This window comes from Gymnoscopelus braueri (assembly GCF_963280865.1).
Source record: "Gymnoscopelus braueri genome assembly, chromosome: 10".
Lineage (NCBI taxonomy): Eukaryota > Metazoa > Chordata > Actinopteri > Myctophiformes > Myctophidae > Gymnoscopelus > Gymnoscopelus braueri.
In genome coordinates this window covers 11550623-11565300 of record NC_137611.1, presented here as the reverse complement: position 1 = coordinate 11565300, position 14678 = coordinate 11550623, and the positions used below count along the sequence as shown (strand labels likewise).

The window sequence follows — 14678 nt, the reverse complement described above, 5'->3', positions numbered from 1 at the left end:
ACTGTTTAACCGGCATTAATAATTGGATGGCACAAAATTTCCTACAACTTAACCCAGATAAAACTGAAATACTCATCATAGGCCCCGAGTGTAGCTCAGATGCAATTCGGCTGTCCCTTGGTCCATTGGCTACTAATGTAAAACAAACAGCAAAAAACCTTGGTGTCTTTTTCGACAACCAGATGAACTTCGAGTTCCATGTTAAAAAGGTAACTCAGTCATGTTTCTACCATCTGCGCAACATTAATAAAATAAAATCAATTATCACATCTCAAGACCTGGAAAAAATCATGCATGCATTTGTCTCTTCCCGTCTTGATTACTGCAACGGACTCTACACCACTCTGAGCCGTGCGTCACTATCACGACTTCAACTAGTACAGAACACGGCGGCCAGAATTCTCACCAACACTAATCGCAGAGCACACATAACACCAGTGTTAGCCGCACTTCACTGGCTACCAATTAGGTCCAGGATAGATTTTAAAATCTTGTTAACCACCTATAAAGCTCTACATGGGCTAGCACCACTTTATATTGCTGACCTACTGCCCCCTAAGGACAAGGTGAGGTCCCTCAGGTCCTCTGACAAAGGCCTTTTGAAGATACCCGCGTCCAATCTAAAAACAAAGGGTGACAGGGCCTTTGCAGTAGTTGCTCCCACACTGTGGAACGCCCTTCCCCTGGCATTAAAAAATGCTGAGTCGGTTGATTGTTTTAAGAGAATGCTTAAAACACTTTTGTTTCGTAAGCACTTTGTCATTTGAAGACCTGACTCACATAGGTCAATGCTTTTGTTTTTATCCTTGCTGTTTTGTACTTTTCACAATTTTTTTTTTGTACTATAATACCCTGTTGTTATCTTGTTAATTGTATGTATTTTATGTTCCATTGTACAGCACTTTGTAACACTGTTTCGAAAGGTGCTTTATAAATAAAATTTACTTACTTACTTACTAGTGTGCTTGTTTTTGTTTCTACTTCTCTCAACAAGCACCCATGTGACCTAACATAAATAGATGACTGGGACAAAATGTGAAGTATATTTAGTTATCATACTGGTGTAACAGTATTGCTTCAAAACTACATTCTTTTTTTTCACCTTTCGCTACATTTTTTTGTTTTTTCCATCAAGTATGAACAATAATCAAACATAGAAACTAAGACTGTTGTGCCATATAATTTGGAAAACAACGATACGTGCAATTACGGAACTTATTCTCCTTCATACTGTACGCTGGTTAATGTATTCTAATGTAGTTTAGAAGACACCACAGATGATATAGGTAGGCCTACTTACCATTTGTATAGTTAACATTGCAGAGGTCAGTGGAACAGCACTTCATGTTCTCAAAAAAGCGTTGGTTTCCAAAGTACACTGTGCCACTAACGCACTGATCAGCTGGCAAACAATTCTTCATATTATACCCCACACCACTGGGGTACGGTTCCACTGAAAACAAACAGAATGTTAGCTTCAAACTAATAATGTTTTCATCATGCAAGAACATCTCCTCAAGATAAGTTAAAGGTGACTTTCTAATCATTGACAGAGTTTTATCTTACAAGATAAAAAGCACAGACAATTAGTCTATATCTCTATCACGTACTGTTAGTTGTCGAGACTACCAATGCAGCGCAATGGTGAGATCCAGGACAGACTATTTCTTTTCCTAGTTCTTTAAAGTAGCAGCGTTCTTCAGGTGTTCCGTCCCCACATGCATAGCATTTCAGGGCATAGGCTGTAAGACAAGAGGCAGAAAATATCACACAGGTTACAGCTGGAAAAAAGTGCGCTCCTCAGAGCGTAGGTCTCTGCCAGGCTGTGTTGCCTTCCCAGGGCCTGCTAACTTATAGCCAATTGGAATAGAATATGAAAATGCTGACAGATAGGTCAAAAGGTGAAGCGGGCTGTTGTAGTGCCACCATGAGGCGTGCAAGCCAAGGTTTCAGACAACTAATATAAAGGTGACACATGTTCAACTAGAAAATGTGCTCCTCGGAGAACAGGTCAGGTAGGTTATTGTGGGCCAGCAATGTTCGAAATTCACCAATACTTTACTTTATTTGTTTATTTCGACGGGACAGAGCATATTAATGAACAGTACATACTGTAGTAATGTAAAGTAAATACAATTTACATCCGTAGTCCCCACAAAAAAACATTGAACAGTGAACAATAAAATACATTACAAGGCAACAGAGCGTACAGTAACACTTCATTACAATCAACACCATAGACAATAAAATAAAACTACAAAATACAATTTCAAGCAAAAAAAAGTGCAAAGCCTAACTAAAGTGCAGTGCTGTTTAATAATGGTTGTAAGCCTGGTTATCAAGCAACCATTTCTTTAAATTGTACTTGAAGGATGGGAAAGAAGGATGGAATATGAAAAATCTGACAAATCCATCTCCATCACATGACTATAGAGATAATTTGCACCGATTTGCGTGATGTTTGGACAAAATAAGTAATATTAAAAAAAGATGTTTAGTAAAAATCGGCCTCCTTGTGGCGCTATAACAGGACAATGTGAAAAGAGTGGCATGTCTTCCTCGGTCTAGTGGGAATGTGCGTGCAAAGTTTCTCGGCAATCGGACACTGCGTTTATGATTTGAGGCATTTTGTTCAAAACAAGCCACTCCTGCAAACTTCAGATGCCAATCTAAGCCAATCAGGGGCCTGTTCCTCAAAAGGTGAATTAAAAAAGCCTGCATGGCCTTAAGCCAAATCCAGGCTTGACAAAGTCGGGTCCGAAAAGCCTCGTTTATTCCGTTCCTCAGACGCCAAGCCAGGCTGAAAAGGAGCAACTTTGTCGAGCTAGGCTATGTCAAGCCAGGCTTTGTCCAGCCAGGATAATGAAGCCAGGCTGAATGGGCGGCGATTCGCCGGCGATGTATTTCTATAAAAGACCATGAACTCGCGCACAGATTCCTTGAACTTGACCAATCACGGAGTCCAAAACCAGAGCAGCGTTCTTCTCTGTGACTGAATAGCAGCACTGCAGCAGCTCATGAAATCATACAAGGAATTAAAGGAAACGCGACCGCAATAAATAGATCCAGGGAGAAAGCATGGCAAAGTATTGCAAGCACACACACACAGTGACGGACGGGCAACGGGACGAACGGGACGAACGGGAACGGGACGGGACGGGGGGGTGTACCGCGACGGGGGCCACAACGGGACGGGACGGGACGGGAGGGGGGGGGGGGGGGGGGGGGTTGACCGCGACAGGGGGCCGTGACGGGATGAGCGGGGGGGACGGGACGGGACGAGACACGCAATAAATAACCCCACATTTGCAAGACCACTTTGGTAGAGGTTTGGGTTGTGTAGTTACCTTGCCATCATGATGTAACTCCAAAGGTGGACAAGAAATAAAAAATAATTTCTCCATTGACTAGAAATTGATAATTTAAAATATGCTCCTCATTGACTTACAATTCAAAGAGGCTCCTTTAAACCCATAACTAATAATTTATATATATATATATATATATATAAATTATTAGTTATGGGTTTAAAGTGACGGACGGGCAACGGGACGAACGGGACGAACGGGACGAACGGGAACGTTATATATATATATATATATATATATATATATATATATATATATATATATATATATATATATAAATGATTAGTTACGGGTATATGTGTGTGTATGTATGTGTCAGACATTTTTTATAATATTAAAAAAAAAATGTAATATATTATCAAACATCTAACAACAAGATGAACTATAGTGTTAACTATAACATAGTGACAATTACATATCACATGAGTCATTGTGAAACAATTCATGGTCACACACTATTTCAGTAATTAATTTGATTATATCTTATTGTATTTATTTCATTTTATTTGAATGCAGGGTCATTAAAATGAGTCCATATACAAACACATGTTTTGAATTAAATGTGGAAAAACTTGAAGAACAAGGCACTAGATTAAGTAAGCTTGGCTGTTAGCCTGCTCCTGACCAGGCTAACTTCACAGCTAAATTGCCATGGTAACTAAGCTAGGCTTGCTTCAATTCTCTTTTGAGGAATCGGATAAGGCTAAACTTAGCCAGGGTGAACTGGCTAAACTAATCTTCAAGATAATTCACCTTTTGAGGAACCGACTCAGCTCTAATCCTGGCTAAATTAAGCCAGGATAGGTGGAAAAGCCAGGCTTTAGCTCTAATTCACCTTTTGAGGAACAGGCCCCAGGATGTATTATGCCAAATCTGATATCCTTGTTGATCACATGACTATGGAGGTAATGTGTACCAATTTTTGTGATGTTTGGACAAAATCGGTAGGGTTTAGGGTGGCATTTCTTCCTTGGCCTAGTGGCAATGTGTGTGTAAAGTTTCACGTCAATCGCACGCTGTGTTCATGATTTGAAGCATTTTGTTCAAAACTGACCACTCCTGCAAACTTTGGAAGCCAATCTTAGCCAATCAGGATGGAATATGAAAAATCAGACAGATCCATTTGGTTTAATGACTATAGAGATACTGTGTAGCCTACCGATCTGCGAGATGTTTGGACAAAACCTTTAGTAATAATATTACAAAAACATTGTTTTGCAAAAATCGGCCTCCTGGTGGCGCTATAACAGGCCGATCTGAAATATTCGGGGCAGAGGTTTTGCTCTAGCATCCAGGGGGTGTGCGTGCACAGTTTCGCTTCGATCGGGCCAGCGGTGCCGGAGATTAGCTGCTCACAGACGGACGGATCGACACACACACGGACACACGGACGGACGGACAGGGTGCAAAATATAGTCTCGGCCATGCGTTCGGCCTGGCGGAGACAATTATGGCTTAAGTGGTGAAATGATATAGTACGTTTAGATATATTTAAAAAAAACATATACATATTGTAAAATATATACAGTATGTGACGGAAAAATTGCAGATACATATCATAATTACTGATACTTCTTAACAGCTGCCTAGCATGAACAGTAAATTAAGTTAGACTGAGTGTCCTACGGTATGCCAGACTGTCTGGTATCCATCTCATAGCTCTAGGCTCGACCTTTGCCATGGGGGATTCTCCCTGTGTGTGTGGGCTATTGTTCCACTGCAGATGTTAGGGACGGCATCCAAGGATTTGTCCTGTAGCCGGAATCGCAAGGATGACAGGCCTTTGATTTACATTAGCCATCAATCATTACGAATGGCCAAGATGGACTGGTCAGTGAACCTCCTGAGTGGGCCGGTATGACATAATGCATACATTGTATTTGAACATGAACGTCTGTGATATAGTCTCGCAGAGCCAGACCCTTCACAGCTCAGGCAGAGCTGTGAAGGGTCTGGCTATGTGAGAGACAATATTTGTCATATGACTGTACGCACCCAAGATCCGTGTAACAATCATTCTATTGTTTTTTTCTGGTGCTTTAATAAAAAGGACCAAGCCCTTGGGGCGGGGCCCAGACGGACTGAGGCTGCTTGCAAGCTAAGTGAACATTAAATAACTTATCTGTTTGTGATACTTTTTAGACGATTCATATACGTAGTTTACAAATGTTCCCCCATTTTTACCGTTTTTTAAAATGTAATGTAAATTGTGCCATGACATACAGTGTTTTAAAGTGTGCTTCCCGATTATTTGATTAATCCAAAAAGCGATATAATAATAATAATAATAAAATATTCAATATCGGTAGTTGCAGCCCTATATGTCATATCTACTGTAGGGTTATGATTCTAAATTATATAGCACATGGCTTTTATTTTTGCATGTGAGTCACAGTGTGATTTTTGTTTTTGTTTTGAGGTGCAGTAAGGGATTTTCATTTTATATATTTTTTGTTAAAAATAAGTGTTAAATAGCTCTATATTGAGATACTGAGATAACAACCATTGTTATAAAGAGCACAGTAACAGGGGTCTCCCTGTCTCTACAGCTCTTCAGTAAACAGAAGATACATTTTCAGGGGGGGATACAAATTGTATCCAATCAGGAGAGGGAACGCATACAAGATACAGAATAAACAAGTGATAACAGCAGACAACCTCGGAACCGGAACACTATAAAATTGAAGATACATTTGTACCATCTCCTGATTGGCTGAAATTGGCAACCGACTTGAGCATTTATTTTCTGTTTATTAAAGAGCTGGAGAGTCAGGGAGACTGCTGTTGTTGAAGGAACGCTCTATAGCAATGATTACTATCACAATATAGAGCTTTACATTTTTAACAAAAACATTTTGTTTAACCAAACAATATAATTAATAAGGTATGTCTATGTGGAGTTAAACCTGTATCTAGGTTTGACCAATGAACAAACTGAAATTCCACCATTTGTGTGTATTTGAAAATTAAGTTTAAAAGATAAATAGCATTTATTGTAAATACAATATAGGTCTGGAATTGCAAAATCAATATTGCTATGAAATGCATGCAAGGTTGAAGTCTGTTAGGAGACATAAATGTGGGTATAGAATAAAGAAAATAAATAGAAAAGAACTCAAATACAAACACACATACACACATAAAAACAAGACTTACCTTTAGGGAAAAGCGTGACCCCAATGATCAGAATGAGCAAATGCATGCTGTTCTGGACTGAGAAGTTCAACTGAAAGACTGCGTAGGGTTACAGCTGTTAAGACGACCTCCTTTTCTCTGACTATTGTGAAGACAAAACACAAGACAATCATTCAAATACATAACCATTAATCACATAACCAGTGATACACAACTTTTATCCATTTTTAACAAACAATAGAAGCAGCATTACAATTCCCAACCTAAACATATCTGCAGTATTTCCCATATACATACTGAATTCAGGGAGAAAGGGGGAAATCATAAATTAAATGAAAGATTAAGCTAAAAACTCACATTAAGACTGCGTTGGTATATTGGCAGGCAAATATTGTAGTGTCAGCGATGCCCCTTATGCTTATTTCAATGGCTAATTAGCTTGTGATGAAAATGATGAGATTGTCTCTTTGAACCATCAGATGATCAGGTTTATTCCCTGAGCTGACATCTAATAACAGGGTTGGGGGCGTGGCACGTCACCAAAACATTAAAAGCCAACCCCCTCTTTACGTCCCCTCCCCTCGCTCTCCCTAGCCAATCACCTGAAGCTCACCGCTCCCCCAATGTCATTGAATCCCACCTTTGTCCGTGTGTGTGTGTGTGTGTGTGTGTGTTTGTGTGTGTGTGTGTGTGTGTGTGTGTGTGTGTGTGTGTGTGTGTGTGTGTGTGTGTGTGTGTGTGTGTGTGTGTGTGTGTGTGTGTGTGTGTGTGTGTGTGTGTGTGTGTGTGTGTGTGTGTGTGTGTGTGTGCGTGGGTGCCTGCCTATGCCGAACATGCGTACATGGCGAAGGAAAGAAAATACAGGATACAATCTTATCTGACCTACTAAACTAAAGAAAAACAAAGAACAAAGTGACAACAAAAATAAGGCCGCCCACCCCTGCACTCCCAGGGATATAAATTGACAGAACCATATAAGTAGGCCTTGCCGAGCCATGTGGCTACATAAATACTAAACACACAACCAAATGCTTGATCGTTACGTCTCTCATATAGAAATAATTCAATTCCTCGAAGTCCTCTGGTGTTCCAGGAATGCATTATACAGATAGACAGACCTGCGTTTTTGGTCATTAGTAGTTCATAAATGCATTTTTTACAATATTTATATAGCACAACAACATGTACAGTATATGTAGTGAACATCAGTATGTCCTAAAAGGAAACGTAGAGTTCACTCATAATTTTCTCATATCTGTGTGTGAACAGCTAATGTTACCTGCCTGTTGGCCTGCAGTGATAAGACAGCATTTACTTTTTTAATATGGACCTCATTTTTGGTGGAAGAGGTAGTGCGTATGTATTGTATTGTGTTAATTCTAACTTGTCTTGCACATATAGGTTCATCGGCAGATTTAGTTGTCCTTGCAAACCAAAGTTTGGTTTTAATGCGAGCAAGACATAAACTTAACTTAAGTTGTTATTGCCAATTGTTCAGTCACGCAATATATACGTGTTGGGAATGGACTTGCATTTGGAGCAGTGATAAGAAACAAATGTTAACAACACCTAATGTTTCTCCAGCTGTATAAATATGTGTGAAGGATCAGTAATCTTTGGACATCTCGTATGCTATAAAGTACACACAAGCCTGTTGAAAGTAAACAACATTGAAGGAGAACTCTCTTGTCTCATCGTCTCTTTTTGCCGAACCAAAAATGACATTTTATCTGTGTTAATCATAGACCTTTAGATGTAACATTAGAATGATGGGATAACCGTCCTCTTACCTCATACCAATATGACTCACCTGTATAGCATCTAATTGTTTATGAAAAGGACCAAAATGACATGGCAACAGTTACACCAGTTGTGTGCAAGTCTGTACTAAATCTAGTTGTCTAAATTGAGATTTACACGTCACTAAATTACAAACTATAGTTCAAATGTAGCGCTAGTTGTTATTCAATATTTACACTATACCAACTATGAGGTGTGCCTGTTGCAGATAATAATAAACTTTATTTATGTTTTTCGAAACTGGGCTACAATGTGCTTTATAATAGCAAGATATAATACAGTATAAATAAGGAGGGAAAACTGTCAAGTAAAAATCTAATTATAAAATAAAATACAATAAAACAAATAAAAATGCAACAAAGACTTTTATTTAGAAAATGCAAACTTTTTTTAAAGAACAGGCTCATGCTTCAGTTGACCTGCAGCCTTTGTGTGGTAAGCTGTTCTCTCAGCGTTTGGTTACAGTATGTGATGTGCCCAGACTTGCTGTATAGGCATTAAAGGTATAGTAAGTGATTTTCTGTAGCTAAAATAGGTGTTAGATAACTATATGCTGATAGTAAAAATTGCTATAGAGTTTTTGTTCATTAACAGGGGTCTCCCCCGTCTCTACAGTTCTTTAGTAAACAGAACATGCATTTTTAGGTCGGGATACCAATTTTATCCAATCAGGATAGAGAACTCATACAGGATACAGGATAAACAAGTGAAATTGGATGTATACAGTATGTGTTTGCAAAAGACTTACTAAGAACTGGATGTTCACAACGCGGCCGCTGTATAATTAATGTAGGAAAGATCTGTAATCTTTGGACTTCTCTAGGCATGCTATATAGAGTACACACAGGCCTGTTGAAAATAAACATTGAAGGATGACTCTCTCTTGTCTCATCATCTCTTCTGGCTGGGGAACTCAAGTAGCAAGAATACAAGCTACAGCAGGGTAAAAAACGCCACACAAAAAAAGAAACACCATCAAAAACCCATCTCGACCGTCGAGGGCCAGGGCCTGTCAGTGATCCAGTTAAACATCCAGTCTCTTCTTGTTGAACCAGAATTATCAGTTTATCAGTGTGTAAATCATAGAACTTTAGATGTAACATTCGACTATCAACGATGGGATAACAGTCCTCTTACCTGGGTATTGTTTACAATTGAGTCTACCGATGGGCAAAATATGACTCCCCTGTATAGCATCTAATTGTTTCTTAAAAGGACCAAGGGGACCAGGGGACAGTTGCACCAGTAGTGTTTAAGTATGTACTAAATTGAGAGATACACACAATTAAATCAAAACGGGTTGCATCACACAAAATAGTTTTTTAAGTACAGCTTACATGATTAAAATAATGTTTAATGTGTCAAAAACACATTCATGTGGAGTGGTTATTGTGAAAAATATACCAGTGAAAGATAATATCAAAATTGGAATTGGAAAAAGTTACACAGTATGACTTCATACATTACATTACATTACATTGCATTACATTACATTACAGTCATTTAGCAGACGCTTTAATCCAAAGCGACTTGCAATAAGTGCATTCAACATAGGTAGGGAACGAAACTACTAATCACCAGAAGTCTTTCTGCTAAAACAGGCAACCAAGAGTATACCTAGCACTAAGGTAAAAGTGCAATATATCAACTACCTACTTTCTTAAACAGATGAGACAAATAGCTAAATCAAATGAGCAAGACATACATAACATGCACTGTTGCTACTAGGACCAGGTGGCTAACATCAATGAAGCTACCAGGATCAGGAGTATTCTAGGATTAACAGTGTTTGTGATTTTGACACTGTGATTTTGTGGTTTTGTGACACTGTTGCACAAGTCATCTTCACAGCAGCTTATTTTAGCATCTTTGGACACGCTAACATCAATTAACATGTTTAGGAGGGCTTGCTTATCTCCACACATGCTCTGTGTGGCACAGCCGATCAGGGTCATGTTTTGTTCCAGCACTGTGAACACAAAAACACATATTACTGTCTGTGCTTCATACTCCAATAAAACAAAAAAAAACGATTGAGCATTCTTCTGAGCTGAGGACTGTGTAATATTAAACACAATATTTGCTAAACTGGAGAGGCAGTCGCCTGAAGCCATAGGCTGATTTACCTGACATGCAGCGTGTCTGATTCCCTAGACACGATAATGTCTTCTGTGTGTCGCTGCAGTTCTGTGGATCTGTGCAAGTGTAGCACTTCTTACCATTCTTAATACCGCTCACTAGAGTATCTGTAAGGTTTACATTTTGATATAATTATAGAATTATTCATAACGATGCCTCAAACCCTGAACACCATGTACAACAAAACAACATACTGTACATATTTTCAACTTGCAGACAACCCACAGGACAGTGGCTAAATAAACCTGTGTATGTAATGTGTCACCAATACATTTAATTTCTTACTTTGTTTTGATTCTACGATTGACACTATATTTACATGTTATGACTAAGATATTTTTATCTAATCAGTGCATTCCGTGTTAACCTTGTTTGATATTTGATTTTTTTAAATCAATATTTAATTAATTTGAATAATAAACAATTTTTTCCATTTTATGTCTGCCTAATTGAAGAACAAAGTTTACATTTAAAACTTAACCTAAACTTATATTTACCATAAAGGGACATAATATGGGAGATAAAAACATTAATTAAAAAGATGGGTGAAAAGACTTTGAATACCGTTCTGTGAGATCTTGCATACTGTTTTGTGATATCTGGCAATAAACAAAAATGTATTGTAGCTACTGAAGGCACTTCTAATCATAGCACAGGTCATAGTTTAAATGTTTTTGTTGGGAGCAGCAGAGAACACAACAAACTGTCATCATTCCTAAAGAAGTAATTTTGGTATTTTACATTCTTCTTGATCTTGTGACAGAATAGCAGTAATTAATCGTCTAAAAAACCTTGCTCCAGTCCCTGCTGGCCGCTGTAATGTAATAATAATACGTTACATATTAAGATAAGAGACCTTAGTGGTGGAAGAAGTGGTGGAAGAAGTACTCAGATATTTTACTTAAGTAAAAGTAACAATACCACAACATAAAAATACTCTATTACAAGTAAAAGGCCCGTGTTCAAAATGTTACTTGAGTAAAAGTACAAAGTATTGGCATCAAAATATACTTAAAGTACCAAAAGTAAAAGTACTAAATGTTTGAAAATAGCAGATCTACAAGCTCACAACGTGTCGCAATACGACGTGTTGTGAGCTTGTAGATCGGCTATTTCCAAATAGCTTAGGTATAAAATGGGTCTAAAGTGGTTAATTCATGTTTTATAATATAATAAGCTATATCTGCAAAGTAACTAGTAACTAAAGTTTTCAAGTAATTGTAGCGGAGTGAAAGTACAATATTTGCCTCTGAGATGTAGTGGAGTAGAAGTAAAAGTATTGAAAATTGGAAATACTCCGGTAAAGTAAAAAATACCTCAAATCGTACTTAAGTACAGTACTTGAGTAAATGGTGTACTTTACACCACTGCATAGCAGCAACAACAATAAGACTGAAAAACAGGATATGAACTGGTAAGGGTAGATACGGTATATTGTTGTTAGAAGTATAGTTATCATAATATTATATCATATAATTTATTATAGCCGTCAAAACTACATAACCAACAGTTTCTAGACATAGACGTAGAACAAAACATGTTCTATGTCTCTGCATGGTTTTCACCCTTATTGCATTCATTTAATTGCAGTATGTTTCAGATTTTCCATCAAGTATGAAGAATAAACAAGCATACAAACCAAAACCAGATTGTTGTCCCATATCATTTAGAAAACAATGCATACATGTACAGAACATTTTCTCCTTCATGCTGTACACTGGTTATTGTATTTACATATCATTTAGAAGACAGTATATATGGTACTTACCATTTCTATAGTCATTATTGCAGAGGTCAGTGGAACAGCACTTGACGTTCTCATGAAATCTTATGTCACCAAAGATCACTGTGCCACTAACGCACTGATCAGCTGGCAAACAATTCTTCTTATTATATCCCACACCTCTGGGGTACGGTACGACTGAAAACAAACAAAATATTATCTTCAAACTAATAATGTCTTCATCATACAAGGTCTGATAACTTAAAGGTGACTTTGTAATCTATAACAGAGTTTTAATTTAATTTAAAAAGGCACAGGATAGTCTATAGGATATCACTTACGGTTAGTTCGTCCCATATTAAATGCAGCACATTGATAGGATCCAGGGCAGTCCATTTCTTTTCCTAGTTCCGTAAATGGTCGTGTATTATTACAGCGTTCTTTGGCTCCTCCTTGCCCACATGCATAACATTTCAGGGCATCGGCTGTAATACAACAGGCAGAAAATATCACACATGTTACAGTTGCAAACGAAAAAAGAAAATATTTTTCAATCAAGGTCCCATGATTATTGTAATGTGTGTATGTTATACATATGGTCATGATTAAAAACTTAACAACACATGGCTTAGATTTTTTAGAAGTGGCTTTCATATATCGTTGTGGTTTTCACACTATATCGCCAATAAGGGATCACACACTGCAGGATATTTCCTATAATGATATATCCTAAAATGTTAATGGCCCACCTGTATAGATAGTAATGTGAAATTCATACATTGAAATCAAGTGTTTTTAAATGAATCAGCTGGGCAGACTTTTAACACCTTGTGTGTCTGTGTGAGTGTGAAGCAGGGTATTGCTGAAAAAGATACCTTCCCTGGGTAAATAAAGGTAAAGTAAAATAAAACAATATATAAATATAATATAGATCTGGAATGACAAAATTAATATTAAGTAGCTATGCAATGCACGCTTATAAATATTTTAAAACAGACTTGGTTATCTTGATCTTGGCAGATGATTTAATGCTGGTTTAATGCCTAGACATAAACTACTGTGAAGAGGTACATGCATCTCTGCAGGGAAACAAAACTCAGAAGCACACTTGAGTGTTGGTTTGATCACACACACACACACACACACACACACACACACACACACACACACACACACACACACACACACACACACACACACACACACACACACACACACACACACACACACACACACACACACACACACACACACACACACACACACACACACACACACACACACACACCCACCCACACACACACACACACACACACACACACACACACACACACACACACACACACACACACACACACACACACACACACACAATGTACTGTTTAGATATCTCAATACCGTATATTCCACATAATTTTCTTAAAAGGATCCCTGGCTAATAATCAAAATAAATCTTTAAACACCTTAAATATTTTATATATTTTAGAAACAGTTCATCTTTTACTCAATAGGGACAATGCCCATAGCAAGTTGATGATGTCATTTGTCCATGTGTGGTCTAGCCCTGTGGAATTTATGGAATGCATGTGAAAAAAAAAATATTTAAAATATTGATTTGATGCTCATATTAACCTTAGGAAATATTAAGTTGTTTTTGCATGCATTACATAAATTCCATAGGGCTAAGACCACACATGGACAAATGACATCATTAACTTGTGATTATTTCTAAAGTAAATACAATATTTAAGGTGTTTTTAATTTTACATTTTAGTTATAGAGGACAATTATAATGTATTAAATGAGATTTTTTTCGTACCTTTTCTATGACGTTATGATATCTTAGGATGAATGGTACAGTAGAAATTTTTCATAACTCGATCCCAGGTCCGCCACAGCTTAAAACCTGCGCGGATGGGCCTTGCGTTAGATCGCATATTTTAATAGCTTTTTTTTTTCTTTTTTTTTTTGAGATCTGACGTTCATAGTGACATAACACTATGCAACCAAAAAAATAAACAAACAAACAAAAAAATCGCTAGACGAGATTGATTGAGATTTTTTTATTTTATTTTTTTTGACAGTGTTATGTCACTATGAACGTCAGATCTTGCCAAAAAAAATAATAAAAAAAGCTATTAAAATATGCGATCTATATAACGCAAGGCCTATCCGCGCACGTTTTAAAGGGGTAGTTCACCCCCCAAATAACTTTTTTTCTATTGATTACTGACCATCTGGAGCCTTGAATTCATGGATATTTTTTAGTTTTTGTCGCATTCCTTCCTTTATTATTTGATTATAATAAATTTAGCCCCATTGATTCCGGTAGGAGACACAAATGCATTTGTGTCTCCTACCGGAATCAATGGGGACACATTTATTATAATCAAATTATTGGCTTAGGAATGTGACAAAAACAAAAAAATATCTATGAATTCAAGGCTCCAGATGGTCAGTAATCAATAGAAAAAAAGTTATTTTGGGGGTGAACTACCCCTTTAAGCTGTGGC

The 14678-nt window shown here is 37.5% G+C and overlaps 3 protein-coding genes across 5 annotated transcripts in view; all 3 read right to left on the bottom strand.

Moving 5' to 3' along the window:
- The window catches only part of klb (klotho beta), a gene marked incomplete at its 3' end in the record, with an annotated part of 28068 nt that extends 21426 nt beyond the window's left edge, over positions 1 to 6642 (bottom strand). Inside the window, exons 1-3 of the mRNA XM_080439698.1 lie at positions 6525 to 6642; positions 1611 to 1742; positions 1301 to 1453 (exon numbers count right to left, since the gene is read on the bottom strand). Of these exons, the coding sequence (XP_080295824.1) occupies positions 1301 to 1453; positions 1611 to 1742; positions 6525 to 6570 (331 nt within the window). The 5' untranslated portion in view covers positions 6571 to 6642. The remainder of the gene's footprint in view (positions 1 to 1300; positions 1454 to 1610; positions 1743 to 6524) is intronic.
- A 2020-nt stretch (positions 6643 to 8662) lies between these two features.
- LOC308094207 (protein RoBo-1-like) overlaps positions 8663 to 14678 on the bottom strand; it is a 21879-nt gene continuing 15863 nt past the window's right edge. The window contains exon 4 of the mRNA XM_080440714.1: positions 8663 to 9757. The gene's annotated coding sequence lies outside the window, so the exon portion shown is untranslated. The remainder of the gene's footprint in view (positions 9758 to 14678) is intronic.
- The window catches only part of LOC308094209 (uncharacterized protein), a 5885-nt gene continuing 1143 nt past the window's right edge, over positions 9937 to 14678 (bottom strand). For all 3 annotated transcript variants that reach the window (XM_080440720.1, XM_080440719.1, XM_080440721.1), the window contains exons 3-6: positions 12507 to 12650; positions 12211 to 12363; positions 10430 to 10549; positions 9937 to 10272 (exon numbers count right to left, since the gene is read on the bottom strand). In XM_080440720.1, coding sequence (XP_080296846.1) covers positions 10028 to 10272; positions 10430 to 10549; positions 12211 to 12363; positions 12507 to 12650 — 662 coding nt within the window. In that variant the 3' untranslated portion in view covers positions 9937 to 10027. The remainder of the gene's footprint in view (positions 10273 to 10429; positions 10550 to 12210; positions 12364 to 12506; positions 12651 to 14678) is intronic.